General features: G+C 42.0%; 1 protein-coding gene across 2 annotated transcripts in view; it reads left to right on the forward strand.

Annotated features, from left to right (window-relative positions):
- LOC121285190 (von Willebrand factor D and EGF domain-containing protein-like) overlaps positions 1-18,172 on the forward strand; it is a 311,018-nt gene that overhangs the window by 58,885 nt on the left and 233,961 nt on the right. For both annotated transcript variants that reach the window (XM_041201452.1, XM_041201453.1), the window contains exons 2-3: positions 2,458-2,642; positions 4,712-4,946. In XM_041201452.1, coding sequence (XP_041057386.1) covers positions 2,458-2,642; positions 4,712-4,946 — 420 coding nt within the window. The remainder of the gene's footprint in view (positions 1-2,457; positions 2,643-4,711; positions 4,947-18,172) is intronic.

An 18,172-nucleotide genomic window follows, 5' to 3' on the forward strand; every position in this document is an offset into this window, starting at 1 on the left:
TCAAAACTTTATGTCCAGGGACCCTACAAAAAGAACTAAGACACATGGTAAAAGCCAGTTGTGAAGTCAGTTGCAAAAGATAAAGCAAAGCCTAGGTTGGAAATTACTGTGGCACTTATTCATATTTCAGCCTTGGCTAACCAGAAATAGAAAGAGTATTGAGTATGTAGGCGAAGATAGCTTATCAGCTATTGCTGTTTTGTACTTTGTGGGAAATGTTATGGTGAAAGTTAAGAGCCTAAAATTGCTTACTCAGTTCAAATGCATGCTGTAATTAAGCTAGTTTTTTTGAGGTTGCATTGACCTCCTCTAACCAGAGTACTCATCAGTTCCATCTTTCAAAAGATTGAAGAAACCTATTTGAAGACATATGAAGGTAACAGTACATTATTTGTACTATTATTATTTTCACAATTATATAAATTTAGATCCCCTCTTTTTATGAACATATGAAAACAGAAGTCAAGAAAAAGCCAACTGGCCCACTGAGCCTGTCCCTTATGGTCATAGTGCAACCAGTCCAGACCGCGGCCCTCATTCAGACCCCACCCCTCATCAATATTCAGTCAGGTAGCCGCCTGGAAGAGACAAAAAAAAAAGTCAGAGAAAAACTCTAGACCAATTCAGGAAAAAAAAACTCTGGAAATTTCCTGTCCAACTGTCAAGGGTGACCTGAGATTGACCACAGTGACTGGGAGATGCAGCCTTCAACATCCACTTACTTTCCTATAGGTCGCTGTATTGGCAACACTCCGGTGTTCGTGTGATTTCCTATTAAAAGTGGAAGACCTGGTTCTTGTTGCAGAAATTCTCAAATAACTTGAGAACGCTCGGGTTAATTGACCAATTAGGTGTCTTCCTCCTGGTGTTTATTTGTTGGTTTCTCCATAATGTAGGGCAGTAGACATTTTTATCTGTGAAATTATAACCCTTTGGTATGTTGAGCTAAGTGCCACGTGTAGGAGTAACACATATTTGGAATACAAAACAGTTAATTCTTTGGACATATTTGAAATACTAACATATTTCCCAAAATAATTTCAATAGAATATGGCACCAAATATATTTATTGGGAATCTTCTGTGACTTTGCCCAGAGAAAGTCAGTGTGATGCAAACTTCACTTAAAAGTGTATTAGTGATGCTATAGGTATATTTATAGGCGTCTGTTGATTAGCTAGCAGTAGAAATGAGCAGTTTCAGTTGTAATTTCATGTTACAGGTGGGTGACATTGAAAAAGGAGTATGTGAGATACATGGCAAATTTAGTATATTATGTTGGTTTAATTTTAATTTAAGTGCCTACTTCAAAGTGCTATTGATGGAGGTTGGGGAGCAGGTTGCTCAAAACACTTGATTGCTACAAATAAAATACTGAATGAGGAGTTGAAGAAAGGGGAATATTTTGATAACAGAATTAAAAAAAAACTACCTTACCTGTTGCCTCATGATGAGTGGCAGAGTCCTAAATGAACAGTTTAATATTTAGGCTGCAACCGAAAATAAAACCTGAACTCGTTAAACTGGTTGTAGTTAGAAACAGAATTTGGAGTGTCAGATACATTAAACATGAATTATTTAGTAAATTGCTTGAGTTAGTCAACTCTTCAATTGGGTTACAAAAATGATATCAAACCTACTGTCAGTAAAAGGTTGAAATGGTGGTCACCAACCAGTAACAGAATGAGCACTCATACTGCCTATGCCAGTTTTGCTAACTTTGGTGGCAATGACTGAAACGCAGTTGTGAGGCTCTTGATAGTTTTGACAATTTAACCTGCATTTTCTCTTTAAGACTTTTGAAAGATATCTTCCTCCCCCCTCAGCCCCTTCCTGCTGCATCCACTATATAAATCGTTGTGTTGTCTAAACCACAGATGAATTTATGATTGGTTGGTATGGGTGCAAAGGCTGATTATTACAATTCCCGTTGAGCTTTTAATATGAGCTGTGTCACACTTGGAGGTTTGAGCAGACACAATCCATCTGTTTACAGGGATCAAATTCTCACGTATCTCTTGAATGGCAAATTCAGAGCTGCATTGTTAGAGGCCTGGGAGTTGGTCATCTTTCACCTCAGGAGAGCACTTGAGCTGGGAGAACTATCATAGTTAAGTGAAAACAGGGGAATGGGAGAATCTTATCAGTCACTTTTCTTATTATCTGACCAACTTGGGCAAGATGGTCAACTATGGTTATTGATGTCATTCCTGACATCATTGGTTACTGATGTCATTTGTGACATTCCTTTATTTGGAGAATTCTCTCCAATGTTAATTGTATTTATTTCAGTAGCACTAGTTATGCTTTTTGGAAAATGTCTGATATGTGCGATGACTTTACCAAATATCTTAGTTAAGAAGATTAGTAATTGTAGCTTTATATGCTAAAGGTACAGTTGTAGGATCAGCAGAACAAATTTGTGCTCTTCACTATTTTAAACTTTTTTTCCCTCTAGCCCCAGAATGCTACCCAGGAGGATATCGCATTCTTCGGAGCTCTTACCGCAGCATTCACTTTGATTCTATTGAGCTGCAGCAATTTGCAATCCAGGACCTTATATGTGATCATTCCCTGACACCTGGATGGTACCGCTTCATGATCGGAGATAAGCCAGCAGAAATGCCAACCAAATGTATAGAAGTTAGTAGTATGTGTAATGCTCATTCCAAGCATAGTATGTCTAAAAGATAAGAATGTTTTAAAATACAACATTGGCTAAGTCTCTGCAGTTCACATTGTTAACTGTTTGCTTTGTGTTTAACAGTTTATACTTAGTCATTTTGAACTTTGTAAGTATAAAGCATGGACAGAGAGAAAAATCAAATTGGGTGGATTGCCTACATATAACAGAATCTGCCTGTTCTTCCATTCATTCATTTATTTAGTCAGTTTGGAAGATTTTATTTGTGAGATTTTCAATATAATTAAATAACACATTAACTTACAACACTACAACATCAACTTGCATTTATTTAGCGCCTTTAACATAGTAAAATGTCCCGATGAACTTGGCAAGAGTGTAATCAAATAACGTTTGAAACAAAGCCACATGAGGAGATACAAGGGCAGGTGGAGCTACTTAGAAAGCCTCTTAAAAGAGGAGGGGAAGTCTTGTGGCATTGGATGTAGCGTGCCTGCTCTCCAGCCAGAAGTCCCGGTTCAAATCCCACTCTAGGACTTGATGGCCATGGAATGTGCATCCATACCGTGGCCAAACAGTTTGATTATCAACTAAGAAGGGGAGAGTCAGCCATGCTTGATGTGGAGCAGCACTCCTCAAGCAATAGCCCCTGGTGACAAGCTAGCGACCCGTTTAAGGGAAAAAATAGCTATGGAAATGGACATAAGCACATGCTTTGTCTGTCTCATGCATTACTAGATGCAGGAAAGTCTCAAACTCAGTCAGTCTAAAAGAGGAGAAGGAGCTAGAGATGCAGAATGTTTTAAGGAGGGAATTTCAGAGCTTCAGACCTAGGCATGGTCACCATAGGGGGAGCGATGAAAATCGGGAATGCAGATGAGGTCAGAATTGGAGGAACACAGACATCTTGCAGAGTTATAGGGCTGGGGGAGGTTACGAAGATAGGGAGGGCTAAGGCCATGGAAGCATTTGAAAACAAGAACACAATTTTTTAAAAAATGAAGTGTTGTTGGACCGGGAGCCACTCGAAGCAATTGAGCACTTTGGTGATGTGTGAATAGGACTACGTGTGCGAGGATGTGGCCATCAGGATTTTGGATGAGTTCAAATTTATGCTTGGTGAAAGATGTGTAGAACGGCCAGCGAGTATTGGAATAGACAGGTCGAATATTAACAAAGGTGAGGATGAGGGTTTCAACAATAGCTGAACTGAAGTGAGGTCAGAGATGAGAGATATTACTGAGATGGAAGTGGGCAATCTTGGAGAGAATATGTGGTCGGAAGCTCAGCTTGGGGTAAAATAGGATGCCAAGGAAGCGAATGGTCTTGTTCAGCCTCAGAGAATGGTCTTATTCTAATAAATTAGGTAATTTGACAAAAATGAGAGTGAACTATTCTTCTCTTTAGGGAGTGAGGGCACTTAGAAACCCTAAATCATTACAGAACTTGGAAGAGTTAGGTAGGAAAGAGGCTTTGGTATTGTCTATATCTGGACTAGATTATAACACTTACTCTTTCCACTATATCCAATTCTATAAATATAATCAAGAAACTAGAGGATAACATTCTCGTGTCCTTCTCTTGTTTCCAATGCCGTCAGAAGTTGCAGGAGGAAGTTACTTTCCAACTTTAGGCCAGAATAAAAAAAGGAAATTAGAATCTGCCTCATTCCAGAGAGTAGGTAGTTTGAACCAAAGTCTGTGTGACTGAGCCCCCCTCTGTCCCTAAGGATTCCAAATTTATTGTGGTATGGTTAAACTCGACATAACCTTTAAAAATGTTACTGTTATAATGCTATATAAACTGTAGATTATGAAATAACATATAGACCATTATTAATTTATATTTGTCTTATATGAAATGAATCGAACACAAAAGCTTTTTACAATAAGAACTATAGTTTTGAACTTGGCAAACCTGTTACTTAGAATCAATACATTGAACAACAAATTGTTCACATATTGCAAATGAATTGAATGCATTACAGTTGTTTAATAAACATGTTACAGAGCATATTCCTTTATAGTTATAATTTAAACCTTTCTTGTAATATTTCATATCTTCTCAGATGAATAAGTGTGGCACACAAGCTCCAGTTTGGCTTTCTCTTAAAGACTCCAACTCGTTGCCTCGTCCTGGTGAAGTAAAGAAACTAACAGCCTGTGCTACATGGCAATTCTTCATGGGCAGCACAAAGGACTGCTGTTTATTTCGGATCCCTGTCTCTCTTAGGAACTGTGGAGCCTTCTTTGTTTATTACCTTCAACCTACTCAGGGATGCATGGGTTACTGTGCTGCCGAAGGTTAGAAGATAAATTTTTGAACCTGTTGGGATATCCTAAGTAGCCTTGCATATTTAAAGACCTCATTGCAAATTGGTAATGATGATGTACATAATATACAAGTAGTTGGATGGATACAACCATAAAAACCTCACACAAAATTAAGAAGTGTTCTGTAAATGAACCAAAGATTTTTTTTATTGTAAAGCATGCCTGTTGTGCTTGAAAGAGTGTAATAACACTGGAATCAATATTCTGATCAAGATATTCAACAAAGGAACCCCACATGCACCAACTAATAAACAAGGATACCAGACGATACTTTAACCCCTACACCCTATTTTACCACTCAATTTTGCCAATGAGTTATCAAAGTAAAATTTGGCTTGTCAAACTGTCTTACATGAAGCAGTTCAGATTATATTAGGATTTATGCTTCCAAATTTTCATTAGAATCTGCACAAGTTCTGTATGAATTAATTGACTATCTGCACTCCCAGGTGGATATGAAAGATTCTACGACATAATTGGAAGAAAGGCAGGGAAGTTCTCCCTGGTGTCCTGGCCATTATTTACCTTTCTACCAGCATCAGTTTAAACAATGGCAAAAAAAGACCTGGTTATTATCTCCTTGTCCGTTGTGGGAACTTGCAGTGCACAAATTGGCTGCTATCTTTCCTACATTACAACAGTGACTTAAGTACCAAAAGTACTTTATTAGATGTGAAGCACTTTAAGATGACCTGAGGTTGTGAAAAGTGGCCGACAAATGCACATTTCTCAAAGCTGTTGGAAGAAGGAGGAGGAGGAGAGGTCATTTCCACCCAGGGTTTTCAGGGAGCAATTCTTTGACCCAAACCTCAATGAGAAACAATGTGCCAGACCTTTGTGCTTCACTAAGGATGTCCTCATTGAAATCTGCCATCTTTGCAACCACAACTGCAACCTCAGAGCATTGTATGGAATGAATTGTCAGTAGTTGTGAGGCTGCCTGTGGCGTTGAACTTTTATACGTCTGACTTCTTCCAAGCTGGAGCTGAAGATAAAGGCAACATTTTGCAGCTCACCATCCACTGTTACATAAAGGAGGATACTCAATGAGAGTGAACTATATTTCATCCTCTTTTTCCAGAAAGGGTACCATAGGCTGTACACACATGGCTTTGCCGGTGCTGCATGCCAACTTTCTTATCAATTTAATAAAGTTGAAGCCAGACAACAAAAAAAACTAATAATTGCTTATTTACCTGAAAATCAGAGTTAGCAACAATTAAATGTTGTGTATGCAGATAATTAGTAGATAGCATTAATTGATAAAATTACCCAAGGGCTTACAAGGGCAGTTCAGTTTTACCATAGTAGTTCAGCATTAGAAACATGCTAATTATTAATTTACAGTTAAGATCAATGTCTGTGACTGTTATAAGTAGGATTTTAGGATTTAGGATTCGACTCCTTAACCATAATTTAACAGCATTAGATAGACGATCTATTGAATATATTGAAGTCTATAGTTTTGAAAGTCAGGCTGTTTACATCTATTTTTTGGGTGTGACAAGTGTCCTTAATCTTCCTAAATGGCATCTGCTGCACATGTGCATACTTTGGGATGAGTCTTGCTGGATGCACATTGGTAAAGATGAGAGCATGTATGCATTGACTGACTGTTGGAAGTATGAAGAAGCTGACACATAATGATACAGATTTGACAGCAATGGGGACATTTTTGAGCTCAATGCTCCAGCTAACATCCTCTCTTAAACCCGTACACTGGAACACACATGCAGTACGAGGAAGTACCCCACATCAGCTCTATTTAAAGTGATCATCAACTATTTATGGTTTAGTTGCTGGTTGATTTATTTTGGCTGTTCCTTCAATTCTACAAGTGTTTGTGCTTTCTATAGTTGCTTGGTGTTGTTGACGTCTATAAGGAACAGTGTGCTAGGTGCTGAAGGATTTTTTGCTGACTTCAAGGCTTTTGCACAAACCAGTTTCTCTCAGATATGTGTGTACTGGTAGACAGTTGCCTTAGAATACAAGATGACTTGGAGGATGAACATAGGTCACATAGAGCAGGACAGGCTGCTGGAAGGAGGAGGAGAAGGGGTCTCAGCTGGAGGTCATTTCTGCCTAGGGTTTTCAGGGAGCGATTCTCTGATTTAAACGTCAACAAGAAACAATGTGCCAGACCTTTGTGCTTCACTAAGGATGTATTCATTGAAATCCGACATCTTTGCAACCACAACTTTAACCTCAGAGCAAGGCATGGACTGAATTGCCACTAGTTGTGAGTCTGACTGTGGCATTGAACTTTTATACATCTGACTCCTTCCAAGTTGGAGCTGAAGATATGGGCAACATTTTGTAGCTCGCCATCCACTATTACATAAGGGAGGATACTCAATGAGAGAGAATTACATTCTTTCCTCTTTCCAGAGAGCAGTAGACAGACCAAGCATGTGGTTTCCTTAGAATTGCAGGCCTCCCTGTGGTGCAGGGTCCATGGATTTTTATATTCATTCATGGGATGTGGGCATCACTGGCTAGACCAGCACTTACTGCCCATTCCTAATTGCCCTTGTGAAGGCGGTGGTGAGCTGCCTTCTTGAATCGCTGCAGACCATGTGGTGTAGGTATACCCACAGTACTCTTAGGGAGGCAGTTCCAGGATTTTGACCCAGTGACAGGAAAAGAACGGCGATATATTTCCAAATCAGATGGTGAGTGGCTTGAAGGAGGACTTCCAGATGGTGGTGTTCCCATGTGCCTGTTGCCCTTGTCCTTCTAGATGGTAGTGGTCATTGGTTTAGAAGGTGTTGTCTAAGGAGCCTTGGTGAGTTCCTGCAGTGCATCTTGTAGATGGTGCACTCTGCTGCTACTGTGCGTCAGTAATGGAGGGAGTGAATATTTGTGGATGGGGTGCCAATCAAGTGGGCTGCTTTGACTGCATACACATAGCTTTGCGGGGGCTGTGTGCCAACTCTGCCGTATATGGGAACCAAAAGGGATTCCACGCCCTCAGTGCCCAGCTGGTGTGTGACCATGAGGAAAAACATGCCCAGTTTTTTCACAGCAGACACAATGCCTTCGTTCTACAGAAGTGGGCTGTGCCAACTCACTTGAGCCACCATGACAAACCAAAAGGTGGCTACTGGGAGACAAGGGATACCTGCTGATCAAATAGCTGATGGCCCTGGGCCATAAATCATGCATTCATGGGCAGCATGCATACAATATAAGCCAACCTGCCTCACAAAATATGATAAAGCAGACCATTGGGGTGCTTAAACAATGCTTTCACTTCTTGGCCCACTCTTGAGGAGCCCCACAGTACTCAGCAGAGTAGGTGTCAATGTTCAGTGTTTCAGTGAGTTTTGTGCAATGTGCTTGGGTGATTTGGCTGTCATGGTTGAATAGCTGACTGTGTGCAGGTTGTGAGATGTGGGTGTGAGGCTTGCACTAGTGCTAAGTGTGTGAAGGTGAGATGAAACATCTGAATATTAGATATGAGCCCTGATTGATAGAGACTGTTGATAAGTGAGTAACGGGGGTATGGTCAATTGAGCAGTGTCTGAGTCTATTGTTTGCAGCTGGTAGGATATGGCATTTGAAGATGCATTCATTGACGTTGATCACTTGTACGAAGTCATTGAACTTCTTGTGGCACTGCATCCAAATCCTCAAGGTTCAACTCCTGGCATTGACGTCCCCAACTATCTGCATCCGCTGCTTCTGAAAAATTGTCTGCAGAGCTTCCTGGCTCCCTCCATCTACAGGACACCTCTCCTCATTTCCACTTCTTGGCCCAAAGCCTCCATTGCAGCGTCCACAAACATGGAGCCCATGCTCTCCCATGTTGTGTCATTCTTCACTGTTTTCCAGGTCAAATTCATTTGCAGAAAGACTGAAAGCACCTACTCCATCCGCAATGCATCTCACCTTTTAAGAGCTGCAGGCTAGCTTCAAGTATTCAGGTTAGCTTTAACTGGTCTCACGATACTGACCCCCCACCCGGTCAGTCATCCAGCCAATCAACAGTGCAGTTAGCACTGGTCATTGAAATAAGCAGGCAGCACTAAGTTGATGTGCTGCCTACATTGTAATGAATGGGTGGGGTTAATGATGATTCTTGTGCCCATTTTTGGGTGCTTCTGAATGTATCTCCCCTTACATTTGTAATTGACAATGTTTTCAGAACAATATAAATATGTTCTTTACAAGTTGGCTTGGATGAACTAGTTGCCTGCACTCCTCTGGAAAAATGATGTTATATTTCTGAGGCAACAGGGTGTTGAATCTCTGCCTATAGAGGTGCAGCACATTTCTCCTGGATCCTCTGCTCTTGCATAAATTTATCTTTCACCCTGGCAGTTCCATGTAGACTAACTGATAATCTCATTTCCCTAGATCTCAGGGAGACTAGCACGTCTAAGTAACATTTTTATCTGCTAGTGTATCTGGCTGATGACCTTTACAATCATAAGATCTATAAAATTCCTCTCTCCATGTTGTCCATTCAATTTCTGATTTTACAGAGACACCTTTCTGCAAGGATTACTATAAGACCTCTAAAAATACTCCAATGTAAATAAAAATAAGGACTGAAAGTTGATCACTGAAAATTTTTTTCAGTTCAAAAGCACTATTGTATACTTTAGGGGAGATAGTGGTAAAGAGATAATGTCACTGGACTAGTAATCCAGAGGCCCAAACTATGCTCTGGGGATAAGGGTTCAAATCCCACCATGGCGTGGAATTTGAATTCAATTAATAAAGTCTAGAATATAAAGCTAGTTTCAGTAATGGCGACCATGAAACGATCATTGATTGTTGTAAAAACCCATCTGGTTCACTTGTGTCCTTTAGGGGAGGAAATCTGCCATCCTTACCTGATCTGGCCTACGTGTGACTCTAGATCCACAGTAATATGGTTGATTCTTAACTGCCCTCTGAAATGGCCTAGCAAGCCACTCACTTCAAGGGCAATTAGGAATGGGCAACAAATGCTGACCTTGCCAGTGATGCCCACAAATAAAGAAAATAATATATCCTTAATTTACAAAGAAGCAAACAATTCCACTGATCAATTTGCAGGTATCAGAAATAATTATTTTTTTGGTGTTGGTTACCTCATACAACCTTGTTGTTACCCCTGCTGACCTCCTGGTGGGTATAAGGGTAAACTCAACTACTATAGGCCAGCTGGTTTAACCTTGGTGGTGGGAAAGTTTTTAGAATGAAAATCTGGGACAAAATGAGCAGTCATTTGGACAAGCATGGATTGATTAAGGAAAGCCAACACTGATTTGTTAAAAAGCAAATTGTATTTATCTGACTTGATTAGAGTTTTTTTGGTGTGGTGACTGAGAGGGTTGATGAGAGTAATGTGGTTTATGTGAAGTGCATGGACTTCCAAAAAGCATTTGATAAAGTGCCCCATATAAGCTGGCTAGCAAAGTTGAAGCTCATAGATTAAAAGGGACAGTAACAGCATGGATTCAAAGTTCACAGGGTGACAAGAAGCAGAGAGTTGTGATAAACGGTTGTTTTTCAGACTGGAATAAAGTATACAGTGGAGTTCCCCAGAGATCAGTACTAGTTCACTGCTTTCTTGATCTATATCAGTGATCTAGATTGCAGGGCACAATTTCAAAATTTTCAGATGATACAAAGCTTGGAAGCATTGAGGGTTGTGAAGGGGATAGTGATAGGCTTCAAGAGAACATAGACAGGCTGGTTGAATGGGCAGGCAGGTGGTAAGTGAAATGTAGTGCAGGGAAGTGTGAAGTGATACATTTTGGTAGGAAAAATAAGAAGCAATAGAAAACAAAAGATGCACTAAGAGGGGTGGATGCAGGAACAGTGAGGCCTGGGGGTATATTTGTACAAATTGTTATTGGTGGCAGGGCAGGTTGAGAAAGCAGTTAAAAAGACATAGGGGACCCTGGATTTTTAAATAGGTATAGAGCACAACAGCAAGAAAGTTATGAAGAATCTTCATAAAACACTAGTTTTGCCTCAACTGGAGTATTGTACCCAATTCTGAGCAACACACTTTAGGAAGAATGTGAAGGCTTTAGAGATGGTGCAGCAAAAGTTCACGAGAATAGTCCCACGGATTAGGAACTTCAATTAAATGGATATATCGGAGAAGCTGGTGTTGTTCTCCTTAGAAAACAGAAGGTTAGGAGGAAATTTGATAGAGGTATTCAAAATCATTGGGGTCTAGACAAAGTGGATAAAGAGTATATAGAGGAAGGACCGAGAACCAAAGGATATTGGTTTAAGGCACATGGCAAGAGAAGCAGTTGTGACATGAGTAAGAACTTTTTAATGCAGCGTATGGTTAGGATCTGGAATGTACTGCCTTACAGTGTGGTGCAAGCAGATTCAGTTGTGGATCTCAAAGGGGATTGGATAAGCAACTGCAGAGAAAAAAATTGCAGGGCTGCGAGGAAAGAACTGGGGAGCAGAACTAGCTGAGTTGCTCTTGCAGAGAGGTGGCATGGACATGATCGTCTGAATGGCATGTTCTGCTGTAACTGTTCTATGATTTGTATCCCAGTGACCTCCAAATTAATGAAGCTGTAAAAGCTGGGTTACTTGTTTCTTCTGTAACTTCTTAAAAATTGCTCACAAAGTGTCTACATTCATCTAGATAAGGCAGGATATCTTTATGGCCCCTTTAATGATCCGCCCCTGGTCCTGTGGTTTTGGTGGTTTGTTTTCTATCAATGGTGTGGAATGTCCAGTTTGTATAAGCCTTCAAAGTTTAATCAGCATTAGCCTTTCCCTTTCTCAGCACTCAGTTTAATCACAACTCCATTTTGAGGTCACATTTAAGGCAATGCTTGGGCATTTCTCCGACATGTTCATGGAATGCTTAATTTGGGGTACTTTGGGAGCTTTCTGAAAATAATTCTTCCTCCACATCACAGATAATGATTTGAATTGTATGCAGCTGATAAAAATCATCTGAAAGATTTGGTGTTTTAAAATGTCACTACAAGATGCTCGCCCTTTTGCTTTGTAGAGTGAACTCTGTTCAGTGCTTTTTCTGCTATTATTAACATCATTGTCATTATTTCTGTTTTCATGAAAGGCAGACAAAAATCTCTGCAGACTGTGTCCATTATCAGCATAGGTGTTGCAATTCATTGAGCTAAGTATTTATTAGTTATGGCCCATTTTTGGGCTGTTGGGGTTGGGCTTCGTGATCTGTCCACACCCATTTCCGTTAAGGCTGGCAGCATGTAAAGCTGGTGGTACCTTCTCGTTTACCTGATTATAGCATTGATCTAAGCAGTGCCCATGTTACTTGCTGCCTGAGCATTTGGCCAGAGGCCGAGCAGCAGACACAGATCTCAAATAGGGTAGCCAGGCTGTTGCACTGAAAGGTAATCTGCTCTTCTTCAAGGAAGCTACACTCAGCGAAAGGGAGCTGCTGCTAGTTGCCTGTACTGACAATGGCTTCATGTGAGGGCTGCACAAAGGAACACCAGGGAGGGGAGGGCCCCTAGGTTCATGGGTACAGCGCTGAAGGCCTTTGTCATAGAGATGGAGAGGAGGAGAGAGATCGTGTTTCCACAAAGGGGCAGGAGGGTCTCAAGGATCAACCTGAGAAGGGAATGGGAGCAGGTGGCCAGGGAGGTCAATGCAAGGACTGACCCAGAAGACTTTGCAGCAGTGCCATAAGAAATGTAATGATTTCATGCGGATAGTCAAGGTCAGTGAAGACATCTTCCAAGGACCCCTTAGCAACCACACCAGCATCTTCTCATTCTGTATCACACCAATCTCTCAACCATCAACAGTCCATAGCACTCAAGATTCACGTCTAATGTCCAGATACTCCACTTCAACTTCACGTGCATTCCAATTATACCAACTTCATACCCAGGTCTTGTTGCTTCTATATACCTCCAGCTATTCAGACACATCACCCAAACACAATGAAACACAATCATTGACATTCTCCCCTCTCTCTAGCAGGATCATGTCTCCCATAACAAGTAGGAACAAAGCGGAACTGGCGGGGGTCAAGAACACCTGCACCCCTTGAGCTTTACAGAGAATATGGTTCTCCACATCATAGGACCAACTGCAACATAGTCTGTGTCTCCTGGCATTGCTGACAACATTGAGCACAATGATATGCTCTTATTTTATGCCTTTTCTCTGCTCCCAACTCATCCTCATCCTGCTATCTGCTTTAATGTGCAAACTGCTGATGGTGTGACCATGGATCTCTTGCTTTCCTCACAAGCAACATCACTCACCCCAACCTTCCCCTTCCTAATTTTCTGTTTTCAAGCCTCCATCTGCCCAGCCACAGCACACTTAGAAGAAAGCAAGAGAGCAACAGCACAGCACAGATGAAGAGGTCCCATCACTTGATCTGACATTTGCATTCACCAGCTCAGGTATGGGCACTGCATATGCCTATAAGCCTAGTATAATGTCAGGATCTGTACATGATGAGTCAACAGGCACGTGGGCTAAAGCCAGTGCAGCGACTAAGGGTAGTAGGGATTAAGGGTAGTTGGTATGCCAGCTCACTGGAGGGCAAGGTTGCACATGAATTCTGCTACAGGGGATTCAGTTGAGGACTTCGATGGGACGGCATACAGGAGAAAGCGATGAGGATGTACTCTGAGATGCTAGATGCATTGTCAGGCTTTCCAGACAGCCTTCTGCTGCTATCTGGGAGTTTAGAAGAGTCTAGCTTTAAGTTGGCAGAGGACATCACTCAGACCTAGCCCTCTTTGCACAGCACTCTAGCGAATACCTTCCCAACAAAGGGGACTATGTTGAAAGCAGCTGGAAGCACCATGTACCCCACTCAAAGGCCTCCAACATCTGTAGTACTAGCTCCACCAATCCTAAGGAGCCAAATTTCTCGGCTAGTAAGTTTTAATGAGAATTTAGCTGGTATTGCTGTAAAATATATATCAAGCTGTGAACTATAATATAAACCATTTCACCAATCACATGGCAAGTTTCATCCACACCAGCACAGATTCTGTTCGAATTAGTCTCTTTAAATTTGCTGACTATTGTAGATTAACTTAATAACCAATACAATTTATAAGACCTCAGAATGTTACTTTGAGATTATTACTATACACATGTTGGACGCATTTATGTGAGGATACTTTGGTAAAATAAATGAGTTACCATTAAAATAATGGTCAAAATAATTTCATACAAACATACTAAGAGTTCATATCCCACAGTATGATTTGTAGACTGAAAGGATTGACCAAAGTTGCAGCAGTAAAATGAGAGAATAGTTTTATTTTGAGTGTTAGGTATTAAATTTGTCTAAGCAACAAAATGTTTCCTGTGACCGGTGACTCTGATGATTTTGAATTATGACTCTGGGATGAGGAACTGAAAAGAGAACTGCACCTCTGGGAAGACACAGCTAACTGAACCACTGCCTTCCATCCTCAAGTGAACTTCACCTTGGGGAGCACACGGCTGCTCTAACCACTGCCTTCAATCCTCACATGCTATGAATTATGGACTAGTGAATTCAATTATTTGAAATATCTCTGAATGAGTGCACTTCTGGTATGTATGGACACTTTCTGCTTGCAACGTTATACACATGGTGCTGGCACCGAATAGATTATGGAAACTGTACACACTTGCTTTTGGATGTTTTGCATCCTTAACTGGTGGTCTTTCAACTGGTCATCATTTACATGGGAAAGTATGAAGCAGTGAATTACTTAGTTCATTTTGTGAGCTCTGAGCAGTTCTGGGCACCACGGCTTAGGACAGATATATTGGCATTGGAGGGAATGTAGCACAGATTTCCCAGAATGATTTCTGGCACCCAAGGGTTAATTTATGAGGAGAGGTTACATTAACTAGGATTGTGTCCCCTGGAATTTAAAAGATTAAGGGGTGATTTGATCAATGTTTTCAAGATACTAAGGGGAACAGATAGAGAGGAATTTTTTTGGCTGGTTGAGAAGTCTAGGATTAGGGGTCATGGTCTAAAAATTAAAACCAGACTTTTCAGGAGTAAAATTAGGAAACGTTTCTCCACATAAAGGGTGGCAAAAATTTAGAACTCTGTTCCGCAAATGGCAATTGATGCAAGCTCAATTGTTAATTTTAAACCTGAGATTGGTAGATTTCTGTCAACCAAGGGCTTTAAGGGATATAGGGCAAAGGTGGGAATATGGAGTTTTGTCTCAGATCAGCCATGATCTCATTGAATAGTGGAACAGGCTCGAGAGGCTAAATTGCCTACTCCTGTTCCTATGTTCCTATGTCTCTAAATCCCAAGTGACAAGATGAGCTAATCTTTGAAAGGAGAAGAGAGGGAAATGTCAGGTCAGACTGAACCATTCTGTGAAGTTTTATCCTGTGGTTAATCATCCTTCAAGAGATTTAACATTCAAGTGACCAGTCTATCAAATTCTCTCTTCCTAAGAGTTGAAAAATGGTGAAGTGTTATGACAAGCATGTAATCTTTTTTTTTACCAATTATAGATGAGCTCAATGCCACTGTTGTCAGTGAGACAATACAAAACAAATCGCAGCAAAACCAAGTCAGTGAGCTGGGCACGCTCTATATTTTTTTATTATTCATTCATGGGATGTGGGCTTCGGTGGCTGGGCGAACATTTATTGCCCATCCCTAGTTGCCCTTGAGAAGGTGGTGGTTAGCTCCCTTCTTGAACCGCTGCAGTCCGTGCGGTGCAGGTACACCCACAGTGCTGCTACATAGGGAGTTCCAGGATTTTGGCCCAACGACAGTGAAGGAATGGTGATATATTTCCAAGTTAGGATAGTGAGTGACTTGGAGGGGAACTTTCTGGTGGTGATGCTCCCATCTACCCCTGCTGCCGTTGTCCTTTTAGATAGTAGTGGACGTGGGTTTGGAAGGTGCTGTCTAAGGAGTTTGGTGAATTCCTGCAGTGCATCTTGTAGATGATACACACTGCTGCCACTGTGTGTCGGTGGTAGAGGGAGTGAATGTTTGAGGATGTGGTGCCAATCTGGTGGGCTGCTTTGTCCTGGACAGTGTCAAGCTTCTTGAGTATTTGTTGGAGCTCCACTCATCCAGGCAAGTGGGGAGTGTTCCATCACACTTCTGACTTGTGCCTTGTAGATGGTGGACAGGCTTTGGGGCATCAGGAGGTGAGTTACTCGTCACAGGATTCCTAGCTTCTGAACTGCTCTTGTAGCACAGTACTTATATGGCTAGTCCAGTTCAATTTCTGGTCAACGGTAACCTCCAGGATGTTGATAGTGGGGGATTCAGCAAGGTAATACCATTGAACGTCAAGGGACGATGGTTAGATTCTCTCTTGTTAGAGATGGTGATTGCCTGGTACTTGTGTGGCGTGAGTGTTACTTGTCAGCCCAAGCCTGGATATTGTCCAGGTCTTGCCGTATTTGAACATGGACTGCTTCAGTATGTGAGGAGTCGCGAATGGTGCTGAACATTGTGCAAGCTTCAGCGAACGTCCCCACTTCTGACCTGGTTATGGACGGAAGGTCATTGATGAAACAGCTGAAGATGGTTGGGCCTAGGGCACTACCCTGAGGAACTCCTGAAGTGATGTCCTGGAGCTGAGATGGCTGAACTCCAACAGCCACAACCATCTTTCTTTTTGGTAGGTATGACTCCAACCAGCGGAGAGTTTTCCCCCGATTCCCGTTGACTCCGGTTTTGATAGGACTCCTTTGATGCGACACTTGGTCAAATGCTGCCTTGATGTCAAGGGCAGTCACTCTCACCTCACCTCGGGAGTTCAGCTCTTTTGTCCATGTTTGAACCAAGGCTGTAACAAGGTGAGGAGCTGGGTGGTCTTGGCGGAACCTAAACTAGGCACCAATGAGCAGGTTATTGCTAAGCAAGTGCCATTTGATAGCACTGTTGATGACCCCCCTCCATTATTGATGATCAAGAGTAGAATGATGGGGAAGCAATTGGCTGGGTTGGATTTATTCTTTTTATGTACAGGACATATCTGGGCAATTTTCCACAAAGCCGGGTAAATGCCAGTGTTGTAGCTGTACTGGAACAGCTTGGCTAGCGGCACATCAAGTTCTGGAGCACAAGTCTTCAGTACTATCGCCGGATTACTGGCCCCATAACCTTTGCAGTACCCAGTGCCTTCATCTGTTTCTTGATATCACATGGAGTGAATCGAATTGGCTGAAGACTGGCATCTGTGATGCTGGGGACCTTCGGAGGAGGCTGAGATGGATCATCCACTTGATACTTGTGGCTGAAAATTGTTACACATGCTTCAGCTTTATCTTTTGTAATGATGGCTGGGCTGCCCCTTCATTGAAGTTGGGGATATTTGTGGCGCCTCCTCCTCCAGTGAGTTGTTTAACTGTCCACCACCATTCACGACTGGATGTGGCAAGACTGCAGAGCTTAGATCTGATCCGTTGGTTGTGAGATCGCTTTAGCTCTATCACTTGTTGCTAATGCTGTTTAGCATGCAAGTAGTCTTGTGTTATAGCTTCATCAGGTTGACACCTCGTTTTTAGGTATGCCTGGTGCTGCTCCTGACATGCCCTCCTGCCCTCTTCATTGAACCAGGGTTGATCCCCTGGCTTGATGGTTATGATAGAGTGGGGGATATGCTAGGCCATGAGTTTACAGATTGTGTTTGAATACAATTCTGCTGCTGTTGATGGCCCACAGTGCCACATGGCAGTCTTGAGTTGCTAGATCTGTTCAAAATCTGTCCCATTTAGCACAGTGGTAGTGCCACACAACACGATGAGGGGTATCCTCAATGTGAAGGCAGGACCTAGTCTCCACAATGACTGTGTGGTGGTTACTCCTAACAATACTGTCATGTACAGATGCATCTGCGGCAGGCAGGTTGGTGAAGATGAGTTCATGTATGTTTTTCCTTCTTGTTGGTTCCTTCACCACCTGCCACAGACCCAGTCTAGCGGCTATGTCCTTTAGGTCTGTAGTGGTCTACCAAGCCATTCTTGGTGATGGACATTGAAGTCCCCCACCCAGAGCATATTCTGCGCCCTTGCCACCCTCCGTGCTTCCTCCAAGTGAAGTTCAACATGGGGGAGCACTGATTCACCAACTGAGGGAGGGTGGTACCCAGTCATCAGCAGGAGGTTTCCTTGCACATGTTTGACCTGATGCCATGAGACTTGATAGGGTCCAGAGTCAATGTTGAGGACTCCTAGGGCAACACCCTCCCCATTGTACACCTCTGTATCGCCACCTCTGCTGG

The sequence above is a fragment of the Carcharodon carcharias genome, chromosome 12 (genome assembly GCF_017639515.1).
Source record: "Carcharodon carcharias isolate sCarCar2 chromosome 12, sCarCar2.pri, whole genome shotgun sequence".
NCBI classification, from domain to species: domain Eukaryota; kingdom Metazoa; phylum Chordata; class Chondrichthyes; order Lamniformes; family Lamnidae; genus Carcharodon; species Carcharodon carcharias.